We start from the raw sequence: 13,278 nt of genomic DNA on the forward strand, positions 1-13,278 counted from the left end.
AATAGGTATTGATAACAAATTACAGAGATAAAACTTAATGAAATTTTTTTGTTTTAAAATAAAAGCATACCAGACTCCAAAGATGAAATTCGACACTTCTATGTCCAATAGCCGATTTCTGTACCTTTAATTAATAGAATGTCATATACATATACACTTACACAGTATCAAATTAATGTAAGCAGAAAATATGGAAAATTAACATGGTTGGGAATTATATGCCAACGTAATTTTACGAACGACAAAGTATTATTTAATAAAAATTTGTTGGTTTTATTAATTCATTAGTTCGATGCAACTCTATGATTAAATGGTGCATCTAGCGGTTCAAGATCCACCGGGCTGTTAAATATTCTTGAGCCAATGGCAAAAATGAATAATAGAACAAAGACAGCTATAACCAACATTAAGGCGTAGCGTCGACGAAGATGACCACGTTGGCGATTTCTGGAGTGAGGGTCCAGTAAATTGCTGAAGTAAAAAGCGCAATTCAATATATTTTAAAACCATTGATGAAATCACGGCAACATTATTAAAATACCAACCTGAGCATACGTTTAAAAGATTCCCACGGTGGACGACGTTTATACTTATTAATACTTTCGTCACGATCCGAGTCGGCAAGCAACCCGATTGGACGTTTGGCATGAATTACTGCATAATAAACACAACATTAGTAGTTACATTGAAAAAATTTACAATAGAAATTTCTTACTAGGTTCATTGCGGTGAATTGTGTTCGAAATATCTCCCTCAACATTGACTACACTGTAATTAGTTACTTCTTTCTGAACAGCAACAATCTTAGCTTGGTGAATTTCTGGTTGGTTTGAATCAACTGCATTGTCATATGGCAGCAGAGGTAGACCTAGTCCTTCTCTGGCCCATGGTCGATTAGCAAGGACCGATCGCATTACATCGGCAACTGGAGAAACAAGATTGGATGCTGGAAAAATTGGATGGGAGCAGGGTGAGGGACACACATATCCTGCAGGTGCAGTGTTAACTGGGTACTGTCTACAGTAAGCATCCAAGCATTTCAAATGAAATACATCTGCATAATCGAAACACAATCATAACCTTTTCAACATTGTGCTTCTAGTTCAATTATTATAATGACTTACGGTAGCAGATGAGTCGGATGCAATCATCTTGTGACAAATCTGTGGAACACAGTGTACAAGTAGAACAGTAGTCACTATCTTTTAGCCATTGGCAATATGATTGGACAACACACTAATAAATAATAATAAAAAAATTATATTTATGCCCTAAGAAATTATGTTTACTTCAAAAGAAATACCTTAGGATGATTTGATACCATACATGATTCGCATACATTGACTCGGTGTTCAAAGCAAAACTGATTCGTTACTTTTCGTTTAGGACATTTGCACAAGCCCATTTTGTCAATATTTTTCTCAAACTATGTAGATATATATATATCGCCTAGGTTTGTGTTGAGAGTTGCTTACGTCTAAAGTTTTAGGACGTGTCACACCGTCTGATAGTCAGTCAGAACACAGAGAGAGGTTGCAGACGACGCAAGTACCCTACGTGTATTTGAAGCCACTTCTTTTGCGGTTTCACTGCGGAATAATAACTTGAGCGCACTTATTGACTCCAATATTCTGAATTAACATCAAAAGTGTATTCGTATTGTATACTCTTAATATCCATACCCTCTTAATATATTAAAGGATTAAATGTTGTTTGGTTTTGATCGGAATTGTAAAACTTGGGTTCCATAACTCCGACCACAAGCAGTTGCCCTAAATGCCAAGTTGGCTAAGAAATTCTTATTGAAAATGTTATAATATAGGCTGTGCAGCAAAGTTAGTACAAGGAAACATATCGTTGATGCGAACTATTACAACCTACATCTTGTGATCACTCGTAATCGCATAGCAATCGCACAGTAATCGTGTCAATTTGCCACGTTATTCAGGGCTACATTCTGTTAATAATACTGTTCAATCACCAAGTTTCCTAAGGCCGCAAGTTTAGTTCATAATATTCTGCTTCATAAAAATTGAAAAATAAACCACCAAAGAAGTATAGAGTAGGATACTTGAAAGCTTAAACATCTAAAAGGGAATAACAATAACGAAAAGAAGAGTTTCACACAGAAAAACCGTATATGGCATCACATCCTATACGTCATAAGAAACTATGGTGCATTCTTATTCACTGGAGCTGCTCGAGCTACTGGAACTGCGACCATGATATCCGTGATGTTTCATTCCATGGTGAAGACCGTAGGCGCCAACCCCCACTGCCCCCACTGCAGCTAGCGGGATCCCGTATTTCATCGCCTTCTTTTGTGCTTTATGTTGTTTCTTGGCAGCTTTTTTCTAGAAGAAATAATAATAAAAACAAAAAACAAGCTAAGCGTTGTGTATGACAAATTTGAAAAGTAAATTGGAGATCTGGTAAAAATAAATTTATAAGAAAAAATTAAAAGAATTTTTACTCTTTCCGTGGTCACGCCACAAACATACGCCACAATGTTAAGACGCTTACGGGATTGAGTAAAGCAGTTCCCAAAGCAGCCGCACCCATTGCGGTACCAAGACCACCGAGAAGTCCGCCCCCTCCACTTCCTTGATTCATGAATCCCGGTTGTTGACCCGGATAACCCGTAGGATAACCTGCAGCGGGATAACCACTGCTGCGATGCTGGACGACAAAAAACAAGAAGACAATGGGGTACACCCTCACAAATGTCACAAGAAAGGAAATAAACAAAATGTAAGCTCTTTGAAAATAGCAAGCAAAAACAAATGGGCCACTGACGACCCAATAGAAAGTTATTTTGGTATCTGAAAGTAAAAATTAAAAAAGCGGAAAATCGCAGATAGAATCGAATGGGAGAAGTCGTCATGCAAGGTTTCAGCCTAGGTTCGTTTAAGCTTACTCCTCCTCCGGCAAGAGATCCCAATATTCCAGTTACTCCAGATGCCAGTCCAAGGCCAGCGACAGCTGTGGAAGCCTTATTTATCAAACCGCTCAATCCTGAGCCCGAACCGGCACTACCGCCGTGAGCAGGTTGATTCGGGTACTGCGCGTACGGATCAGGATTGGGCGCGTAGGGATCAGGATAGGGCTGAAGAGACGAAGCCGAACATTTGCTTTTAGTATTTTTCAAGGAGTCATCCACATATGAAGTCACATCAACAAGTACGATTATGGCAAAGAACCACAAGACTTTCACATGGACTCGGAACACCACAATAAAAGAAGAAAACACAAGTGAACCAACCTACACCAACAAATCTGGTGTCTTGGTAAAATCTCTGGATTCAAACGCGATTATCTGACGATCTTAGAACATAATTGTGAAAGGTTTGAAGATGTGATTTACAAAAGAAATGGTTAAAATTAACGTCTCATAACTTACGGCTGATTTTGGAGAAAGATGTCCATAATTAGCTGGATGCATTCCAGGTTGCGTTGAATAGCCCATGCCTGGTTGCGTTGGATAGCCCATGCCCGGTTGCGTTGGATAGCCCATGCCTGGTTGCGTCGGATACATTCCCCCTGGAGCGGGATAAGGTTGATGGGGCATCCCGGGAGCAGGATAGTGTTGTTGAGGCATTCCTGGCATGGGCATGGGCATCGGAGCGGGCATCGGAGCGTGCATACCTGGCATCCCATGACTACCCCCTTCAAAGTTTATCTTAGCTATCATTATTTCACCATCGGCCGATAAATATGAAACACGCTCCATTGGAGTTCTAGAGCGAAATTCTGCAAAATGTTGACCGTTGATAGCAATCTGAGGAACAAAAGTTACTGATGGAATTTGTTTTGCATTCATAGTGGATTCGTAATGAAATTTACCTTATAGTTATTGGATTCTGCCAAAATTAGTATTTCAAATCCTTGTCCAGGCACAAATGGAAATGTGGGACCGTGTCGCTCTTCGGGTCCCCATTGACCACTGACGAGAGAATTCCTGACAACAGCGCGCTCATGGATTCTTGCGTTCACATGTAAAGCCAAATCATCACGTGGATTTGTATTGGGTCCACACTGGAGATTTATAGCAAAACTGATCACAAGAAAAAGAAAATTGTTGATTTTGACAGATAAAGTTTAATATTGTCTTAAGATTATTTATCAATTCAATATTTGATGGATGAAACTAAATATCTTTGCACACTATGGTAAATAAAAAAAGTGCCTTTTTTTTTTAGAAAGCTTCGAAACACATGAGAATGCATTCAGCACTCTCAATTCCAAAACAGGTTAGTACACAATGTGTTTGAAATGAAAACTTTTATAGATATTTCCATTTGTAAAGAAATAACTTTAAGTAAAAGTAAATAAAGTATAGTAAGACTGTGTGGCATGTTTTCATGAAGTTAAACTGTAATAATAAGAAAGTTTACCGTTGGGCTGAGGGACTTAGTGAGCCTTGAATTCTTACGATTTTCCCATGCATGAAACCACCTGGGATAGGTGTCAAAAGAGGCATTTGCTGTTTTAAAAGAATAGCATTAATTATTACCAAATCAGTCTTATATATAAATCTAAGTTAAATGTCTCTTAATACCGGATTTGCTATGGACGTAGCAGCCATATTTGCTTGTTCTTTCTTTCGTCAGAGAAAAATGGCGTGTTTCAAAAGGAATATTCGATGGTGGGCGGAAACACACTGACAGATAAAAACAAATTTCAAGATAACGTATAGAACAGAACTATCTCATCAGCGCCCTTTCACGTAATAAACTAATGTAATGATATCTTACGGAAAATACAAAGTTTACAGGTAGGTGAACAAAATCTATGGAGCGTCTGCTAAAACAAAATAATATCACGGAACCATGACGCTGCCTCTGTTTTGGATGTCGTGACTTGTGAAGCTAAACCTGAGTCAGAGTTGAGTGTTGACGAAACCGGAAAAAAAATTACGAAATCTATAGGATTGTAATCTAATGCATTGTGCCTGAATTCATGGGAAATAGTTTATATAAATGAATCGGCAGTCGTCACATCATTAATTAATTAAGTCGTTCATGACTCATGAGCGGGAATATTTTGTTTTAGATTTTTCAGTAAAAATAAACTATAATAATTATTAAATAAAAAACTTTAAATTAATTCTTGGAGTTCGTTTTTTGTGAGTACTTCCATTACACAAAGAAATATAAAATATTTTAATAAGTTAAGTGCGTCAACGCATCAGTGTTTTGATGGGCGCAGTGTGTAAGAAAAAAAAAGAATACTATCGTTGTCTGCTATGTGAGTGATAGAAAAAAGGATAGAAGCGTATAATCAAGAATTACTGGACTGATATCATTCATGGGCGTCCGTGAATAGCCCCTCCTTTTGTTTTACGCATAATAGGTAAATAATGGATATCTTCGTTTAACTTTGAAAAATCGTCAAGTCGAAGAACCTTTGGCTAGTATCTATAGCTGCTCCTTTGCGATATTTAAATCAATTAGTTCTCCATTGAGTTTCTTGATGATCTCTTCCTGTTGTGTGTATTTTCTTCAATTCAGATTGTGTTGTTGTTCTTTAGTTGTTGAATGTCTTTCATCTTAGGTTTGTATTTAATCTCAAAGACATTTTTTACTTTCTGTTCTCAGTGAATTGTTTACTTTTTTTTGTATGTGCTGTTTACTAACAAATTTAAGTTTTCTGTCTGAATTAGATCTAAAATGGGATCTGTTTGGAAAAGGCTTCAGCGAGTAAACAAACGAGCTGCAAAATTTCAGTTTACTGTGTCATACAATGAACTTTCAGTTGAAACAACTACAAAATGGTTTGTTGTTATTGTTGTTTGGTCACCTTAAATTATCGTTTTCATTACAGACTTACTTTGTTCCACCACAGGCAACCCAATATGCTGTCAGTGACATGGACCCGTCGTAACAGAAGACTTGTTACAGAACCTAGAAAATGGGATCCAACAATGAAAAATCCCATGAAGGGGTTAGTTGTATGGACGGTCCCAGAAAATAAAGAAGCCTCAATTACCTTATTTGGGGACCCACGATCCCATGATTTTGAAGACAAGATGTGGACTTTTTTTCTTGAAGATGTAAGCATAATTTAAATTTGATGAGAAGAGAAAACGTTTTCACATAATTCTTTTTCGTGTTAGGTTTCCAGTACGGGAAAACGCCGTCAACTGGCCAGTGCTTGTTTGAACATGAAGTTATATGCAAGCATGGTACCAAGTCAACAGCCCGTGAAACTGAAAATGACAATCTCGTCAAAGAAGATTGTTTCCGCATCTCTTAATTTGACTGTTTCCTGCGTTTTCGTTAGAGAAGGCAAAGCCACGTAAGTGTTGATTCTAGAACTGTGACGCTCAGTCATTTCGTCCGCGTGATTTTTATCTTGTATCATTTACGCTTATTCAGTGACGAAGACATGCAAAGTTTGGCCAGTTTAATGTCAGTAAATACTACAGGGGACATAGCTCCCTTAGAAGATTTTGAGGAAGAAGATTGTAAGTTTTAGTTCCATAGAATGTTTAAATTATTTAATCAAGGTATTCATGGCTCCTCCTTTCATCTCTAGCTATCGAACCCAACTCGGAATTATTGGACCTTACTTCACAAATCAGTCAATTTCTTATGGAAACTGAAGAAGGTTATCAGGCGGTAACGGCAGAAAAACCCGTCCGTCCAAAACCCGATGAAATCAATGAGCCAAAAGTGGAAGAAAAGCTCCCCGAACCAGCTCCAGCAATTCAGGAGAATTCTTTGCCGAGGCCTACAACGTTGGACCTGCATACTCATTCTGAACCAGTTCGGCAGCCTTCTACGGTTGACCAACCAAGTAAAGACCGTTTGATATTGGATCGCAAAATCGTAGATCTGGCGGTCAAGGATCTATCGCCTGGAATTCAAACACCAGTGGTTGTTCCAACTAATCCCTCTGTGGCAATAAATCCAAGCAAAGATCTGCTCGAGTGGTGTCAAGAAGTCACTCAAGGGTACAGTGGAGTGAGAATCACGAATATGACGACTTCCTGGCGGAATGGACTAGCGTTCTGCGCCATATTGCATCGTTTTCGACCTGATTTGATGTTAGTAGAAATTCCAAACCAATCGAATTTACCTTTATCTTAAATTTTTGTTGTTTTTAGAAACTTTGGATCCTTGAGCTCACAAGATACTCGAGGCAATTGTAAGTTAGCATTCGAAACGGCTGAGAAACTCGGAATTCCTCGAGTTATTGAGCCAGCTGACATGGTATGTTTTCTGAATACTTTTTCGTGTCTGGAAAATTTATCTTTTTACTGTTTATATTGAATTACAGGTTTTATTGAATGTGCCTGATAAATTGGCAGTCATGACATATCTGCATCAATTGCGAGCCCATTTCACCGGACAGGAAATGTCGGTTGCTCAGCTTGGAGGTGGCACTGAAGACTCTTCTTACACTTCGACGTCACAAAATGTTTCGGATAATCAGTCGGAGCGGAGCGAGATTACGCGTGAAATTATTAGCCAGGAACTGAAGGCCGCCGAAGAGGAGGCCGGAAGGAGGCGAAGGCAGAGTAGCGGAAGTAGCACTGGAGTTGGCGCCGGTGTCATCTTTCGTCGCGAACGAACCAGTCCCATGGAAGAAAATGTCACAGTTGGATCAGGAACGGCCACTGCTGCTGCAGCCGTTCAATTGGTCAAAGACAAAGCGAAATCAATTACTTCAGAATTGATCAAGTTTGGCAAAGTTTTGTCGCCTTCCAAAGAAAAATCGCCTTCCGCCCCTCCAGAATCTCCAATCCGAACCATCCCGGTATTTAAGCAGCCCCAAGTGAATTGTGAATCTCAATTTTTCATCTTTATTTACCTTTGATTTAGGTGAGAAACGGACCTGCGTTGATGACTAGACAACAATTGACGGACCCATTCGGATCTGAAGATGAAGATGAAACTCCAACGAAAGTTCCCAGCGAAAGCCCAGAACGCCCGAGTCCCAAGGAAGAATCTGCGGAAAAGATCCGGCGCGATAGTCAGGTCCCTTCGTTACTGGTTATTGCTGGAGCAGTCGAGGAAGACCTAGAGGTGATCAAATCGAATCCAAATCCCCGAGATTCCAAAACGGATGACCTGAAGGAAAGGGCTCGCAAACTCTTGGAACAAACCAAACGAGAAGCGACGTCTTCTCCCCCGTCATCGACGAAACCCTTATCAAAACAAGGATCCCAGGTATACAAACCACACCATTTATTTGCTGATTGAATCATTGCGTCAATATCTTTGTTTGTAGGAAGAAGACGAACGTCAGCAGCAGTTGAGAGAGCGAGCTCGTAAGTTGATTGCTGAAGCTCGCCAGGGTCTGTCCACACCTGCGTCCACACCGGTTGAGTCTGTTAACAACGGATCCAGCCGGAAGAGTTCCAGCAGCCGCAGTCATAGTCACAGCCCGAGTCCCAGCCCGACGGAATCAATTCAAAAGTTTTTGAGCAGCGGCGGTAATCGCCTGCAAACCTTTAAAGGAATGGTTGATAAAGCTCAAGATGCTTCCATCCGTAAATGTCAGTTGCCTCTTTTCTTTAAAAAGAACTTTGGCTGCAATAACCATCACTTCATCTTTTGAATTTGACAGCCAAGACACCGGATCGAGAAAAAACGCCGGGATACATCGGTAACGCCAGCGCCGTGGCCGAAGGCGCTCGACGTGACACGAGCAATTACATAGCCAACGAGCTGGAGACTCTGGAAAAGGAGCAGTTGAAGATTGACCAGCAGGCGGCCATTTTGGAGCGTAAACTACGCAAGTTGATGGAGCCCGCCGGTCCTGGCGGCGGCAGCGGCGTCGTCGGTGTGGGAAACCGCAACGAGACGGAGGAGCAGCTCATGCAGCAATGGTTTACCCTGGTGAACAAGAAGAACGCTCTCATTCGCCGCCAAATGCAACTTAACATTCTGTAAGTTTTTGGTCGTCAATTGTCCAGGCTCCGCTTTCTCTCCCCTCATCACCTCGCCCCGGCGGATCTCCAAAAGAGAGACTCATTTCATTACGAATTGATCGAATAGCATTCAACAGTTTCTGGGGGGTGGGGGACCGCTGATTTTGTTATGGTATCAGTGCGATTCCATTTACGTGTGTACCGAGCGTATGAAAATCATTTACCCCCCCCCCCTTTCTCCCCTTTTCTCTGCGTCCCTTTGGGAGATAAGGGGGGATGGTGGACCCACTCCCAATTCATTTGCGGTCTCATGAATGAAGAAGAGAGCGGAGGGAGATAAAAAGCGAGTCGGAACGAGATATGAAAGTGAAACTCACGCGTGATTGGGCTTGCTCCATCTCTAGCCCCCACATCTCTCCCCCCCCCCCCCCTACGATCCCAGTGCCCAGTTCTGAATGCAACGACGCTGGCTGCTGCCGCCTCGCTTCTGCCTCTAATCCGTCGCAAAAGGATGATTGAATTTCTTGCCCCACTAATGGAGAGTACTACTACTCTACGCTCTCTCTCGGTCCCGATTGTATGTCCGCTTTTAGCTCTCTTCGTCTCTAGGGGGGCACGCCCAATGTTGCGCTGCTCCATCCCACACACACACAGACTTTGATTCCGAACATATGAGACCGAATTCGTGTTCTGCCTCCCCCCCCCCCCCCCTACCCATCTCTTTGCCCGGCCTATTGTCAAGCAAACCAGAAAGGGAGGCACCGTCTAGTAGTGATTGCATGTTTGATGACACACGTAAACGAGCGGCTGATTGATGTTATCTCTTACGTTACTTTTGTTACTTTCCAGGGAGAAGGAGGACGATTTGGAGCGACGATTTGTTCTGCTGGACCAAGAACTGCGCGACATTTTAGCCATTGAAGGTAAGAAAAAAAAACGACCAAATTGTCACTAGTGTTGAATTTATTTTGAGTTGTTATTTTTTCGTGACTATAACGACATTTGTTATAAATAGATTGGGAGGGGGGGGACTGTCGGACAGGGCCGGGAGAGAGAGAGAAAAAAACGGGGGAAGCGAGGGAGTGGGAGTTGATATGACAAGCGGAGAGAGTTGCAGTGCATTTCAATGTTGCTGGGAGTGTGTGTGCGTGATATCTGCACGGTGCAGCCTCCGTGTCTTTTAAGCCGATTATCTCTTCGGGACGTTGGTGGAACGAGAGAGAGGAGGGAAAAGGAGGGAGGGGGAAGAGAGAAATAGGAGGAGGTCATTATTATGTCTTCATCTTGGTCCTCGTTTTCTTCCTCTCTCTCTCCCAGCGTTTCTCGTATCGATTTTCCCATTTTTCCTTTTTCTTTTCTGTCTCTTTGAAGAGTCAGTTTTCTTTTATTCCTTTTATCTTTTTTGTATTCTTCTTCTTTCTTTTTCTTTTCCCGAGTTAAACGCAACGCTATTCACTTCTGCTGGCATGGCTCCCACCCTTTTTCCCATCTTGCGCTCCTACAACCCCTCCCGGGCAGGTGTTGTCGTTCCCGGACGGTTCCGCCAGCCGCGTGTCCCGCCTTCAGTCACGCCCCCCGTGACCAATCACATCCGCCGAATCGTTTAAGGTGGGAGGTGAAAAGATGGGGGCCGCCAAACGAAAAGCGTTCGGGAAAAATAACAACAACTGTACAAAAACAAACAAAATCAAAACAAGTCCAGCACTCGATCCCGCAGATCAAATTGGATTGTTACATTTGCCATTTTGGGCTCCCTATTTGTATTTTTTCGGCGTGTATATATTTTTATTTTTAATTCCCCTCCGGCTACTAGAATAAAAACAAATACGTATATACTTTGATGCGTATTTTTACACCATCTGACTAAAAGTAAATGCCTTGAAGGACGGGAAAGGGGGGTGGGGGATTGTAAAAGAGACTTTAGAATCTTGACGGTCACTCGAACGGATTGACGCAGATGGGATGGAAGTTGGGCGCTGGGGAAATCCTGCAGCTAATTGGGATGGAAAGAGCGGAAGATATACTTATATAAAAGAGACGGGGTCCCACCTACCTATACGTACGTTCCTACCTCTCTCTGTTGTCTTTAGAAGCAGCACACGTAATTTGAGAAGTAGAAATTGTAGTCGAAAAGAGAATACGGCCTCCCCTTAAAAAAAAGACAATCGGATTGGAGAGAGAGAGAGAGAGAGAGACGTAGAGTTTGGAGTTCTCGACTTTCCTGTGTTGCTTGTCTAAACCCCGCCTAATCATGAGATGATTGGGCCGATCCGATCCATGTAAGGATGTCCTTTTCCCTTGCCATGTTGTGCGGCTGTCGCTTGTATTACCGTGCCGCAGACAAACACCATCTTCAATTCAGGGGGGAAACTTAAACTTGAAAAAAAAGGAAAAAAAAGTTCATCCCTAAATTATTATGTGACATCTGGTGGATGCGCCAGAGAGTTCAGCCCAGGGTCCCTCTTACTCGGCTCGGCTCCTATGTGGTTTTGCCCGTGAAGGAAATATTACCAGATGACTTTGCATTAGTAACTAAATATGTCGGGCCTCAACGTTATATAGGCTGGCTGGCTGCCGTTACTGCCATCCATCCTTGTGTACATATACTGTATACATCCATCCAATCCATCCGTCGGGTCCCTATTCGGCCTGCCTCGATTCTCAGGCTCTGCTGCTGCTGCTGCTCCTAGCTGGGCTTTTTCAGAGGCTAGAGCAGCCAGTATAACATGTTCCAAAAGGTTCTTTGTGTCACTCTGATGCTTTAGTGTAGTTGAAATATTATTATTTGTGTGTGTGTGTGTGTATTTTTTGTTCTTTTGGAAGCCATTGACTTTTTGAAGAGAGACAGACAGACACAGAGAGAGAGAGAGAGAGAGAGAGCGAGCTCTGTGCCTTGAGTGCATTGTTGGCTAAGCTGGTAAGCCGATTATAAGTTTCTCCGTAGCTCCCAGCAGCTCTCCCAGAGAGAGAGAGAGAGAAAGAACCTGGTGGCGTAACGTTCCAGCCTCGTGGAACGGAGAGCACGATTTTATATTTTATTTTATTTAGATACTATATATTTTGTTCTTCCTCTTTCTTTTTTCCTTCTTTTCTTTTCTTTCTTTCTCTATCTAAGGGTAGAAATAATAATAACCCAAATAATAACTTGATTATTATTCAAATTGGATATCGTTGAACGCTCCGTTTCCTATTGATAAGGCGAGGGGGGGGGGAGGCAAATATTGTGACGGTTCTTTGTCACCGTGTCTGTCTGTCTTTGTCTGATTGTTTGTTTCGCACGTTACACTTACACAAACAGATTGGCAGAAGACGGAGGCGCAGAAGCTGCGCGAGAAACTTCTGTTGGAAGAATTGGTGGCCATCGTCAACAAGCGCGACGAGCTCGTCCATCACTTGGACAGTCAAGAAAAGGCGTAAGTTGACTAGAGCTTTGAGTCTGTGTCATCCGGCTCCTAATTTCTTTGATCGTTGATTGTATTTTTATCCCATTCAGGATCGAAGAGGATGATCTGATTCAGAGGGAAGTTCACAACGCCGATTTGAGTAATCACGACCGGGGTTGCATCATCCAATGATCCCGACCCAGGCAAATTCGCAAGGAAATTCTTTCTCTCTTTTTATCGACCGCCTATTTTCCTCCTCTAGCAGCGGGAAATGGAAATTATCAAACGGAACAATAATAATTCAGTAATAATCAATCATTCATGCCATGAATCGCTTTGGTAAGAAAACAAATAATAATAATACTAAGAGAAAAGAAAATTATTGTCTACCCCCCTCCTAATACTGACGCTATATTATGATGAGAAAAGAATCGTAATAGCTTTTGTTTCCTAAACTATGTTATACACCTGCTGGCATATTATCCTCCTCACTTTCGCTACCCGCTCCCAGCCTCTTCATCATCCATCCACGTAAGAAAAAATCATCTTCTTCTCTCATTTGAATACTCTTTTTATGAACTGTGCTAGTTATCCAGTAGCCCCTCTCCCCCCCCCCATCAATTTCGTAAACGAAAGAGCGTGATAAACTCCCCTCCCCCCGTCATTTCAAACAAACAAACAAAAATTCTATTATATTCTTCTTTTTAGCACGTCATTTGTTTGTTGCTGTTGTCTCGAATGTCTTCAACAAATTTTGAGACATTGCAGTTTGAGCTTTCGCGTATTAAACCACCTACTTTCTTGTCTCCCATCTCCTCTGGTCTCTTTAGCTCCTTGTTTAGAAATTCGTTTCAAAATTCCCGCCATGGCCTCTTCTTCTATCATTTCAGACTGAAATGAATTCATCTCCCCCCGTATGATTATATACATATTTGGACGGCGTCTAGTCGGATAACTTTTCAAAAACCCGCGCGAAAAAAGAAAAGAAACAATACAAGTTTAAGAAAAAATTGGCTG

General features: G+C 41.8%; 2 protein-coding genes across 2 annotated transcripts; one reads left to right on the forward strand and one right to left on the reverse strand.

The window, feature by feature from the left end:
- Positions 1-103: 103 nt before the first annotated feature.
- On the reverse strand, positions 104-4,985 carry LOC124341447. The gene is made up of 12 exons (XM_046794551.1): positions 4,559-4,985; positions 4,395-4,483; positions 3,844-4,054; positions 3,401-3,778; positions 2,918-3,106; positions 2,524-2,679; positions 2,277-2,354; positions 1,304-1,420; positions 1,125-1,236; positions 716-1,054; positions 546-654; positions 104-471 (listed from the first exon to the last, which is right to left on the reverse strand). Exons 1-12 carry the CDS (start codon positions 4,583-4,585, stop codon positions 285-287), a joined length of 1,992 nt encoding a protein of 663 aa, XP_046650507.1. The 5' UTR covers positions 4,586-4,985; the 3' UTR covers positions 104-284.
- Positions 4,986-5,185: 200 nt separating this feature from the next.
- Positions 5,186-13,274, forward strand: LOC124340847 (EH domain-binding protein 1-like). Its single transcript, XM_046793583.1, has 14 exons — positions 5,186-5,352; positions 5,663-5,773; positions 5,845-6,052; positions 6,116-6,297; positions 6,378-6,466; positions 6,538-7,048; positions 7,109-7,214; positions 7,282-7,761; positions 7,827-8,174; positions 8,236-8,503; positions 8,575-8,896; positions 9,728-9,801; positions 12,177-12,291; positions 12,372-13,274. Exons 2-14 carry the CDS (start codon positions 5,670-5,672, stop codon positions 12,451-12,453), a joined length of 2,889 nt encoding a protein of 962 aa, XP_046649539.1. The 5' UTR covers positions 5,186-5,352; positions 5,663-5,669; the 3' UTR covers positions 12,454-13,274.
- The last annotated feature ends 4 nt before the right edge of the window (positions 13,275-13,278 follow it).

Source organism: Daphnia pulicaria, chromosome 5 (assembly GCF_021234035.1).
Source record: "Daphnia pulicaria isolate SC F1-1A chromosome 5, SC_F0-13Bv2, whole genome shotgun sequence".
In the NCBI taxonomy this organism is placed as follows: Eukaryota; Metazoa; Arthropoda; class Branchiopoda; order Diplostraca; family Daphniidae; genus Daphnia; species Daphnia pulicaria.

Coding starts and splice junctions, on each gene's coding strand:
- LOC124340847 (XM_046793583.1), top strand. CDS start 5,670: ATGGGATCTGTTTGGAAAAGGCTTCAGCGAGTAAACAAACGAGCTGCA. Junction 6,467..6,537: donor AGATTTTGAGGAAGAAGATT/GTAAGTTTTAGT, acceptor TTTCATCTCTAG/CTATCGAACCCAACTCGGAA. Junction 8,897..9,727: donor CAAATGCAACTTAACATTCT/GTAAGTTTTTGG, acceptor GTTACTTTCCAG/GGAGAAGGAGGACGATTTGG.
- LOC124341447 (XM_046794551.1), bottom strand. CDS start 4,585: ATGGCTGCTACGTCCATAGCAAATCCG. Junction 4,484..4,558: donor CTACGTCCATAGCAAATCCG/GTATTAAGAGAC, acceptor CTTTTAAAACAG/CAAATGCCTCTTTTGACACC. Junction 1,237..1,303: donor TGGTATCAAATCATCCTAAG/GTATTTCTTTTG, acceptor ATTATTTATTAG/TGTGTTGTCCAATCATATTG.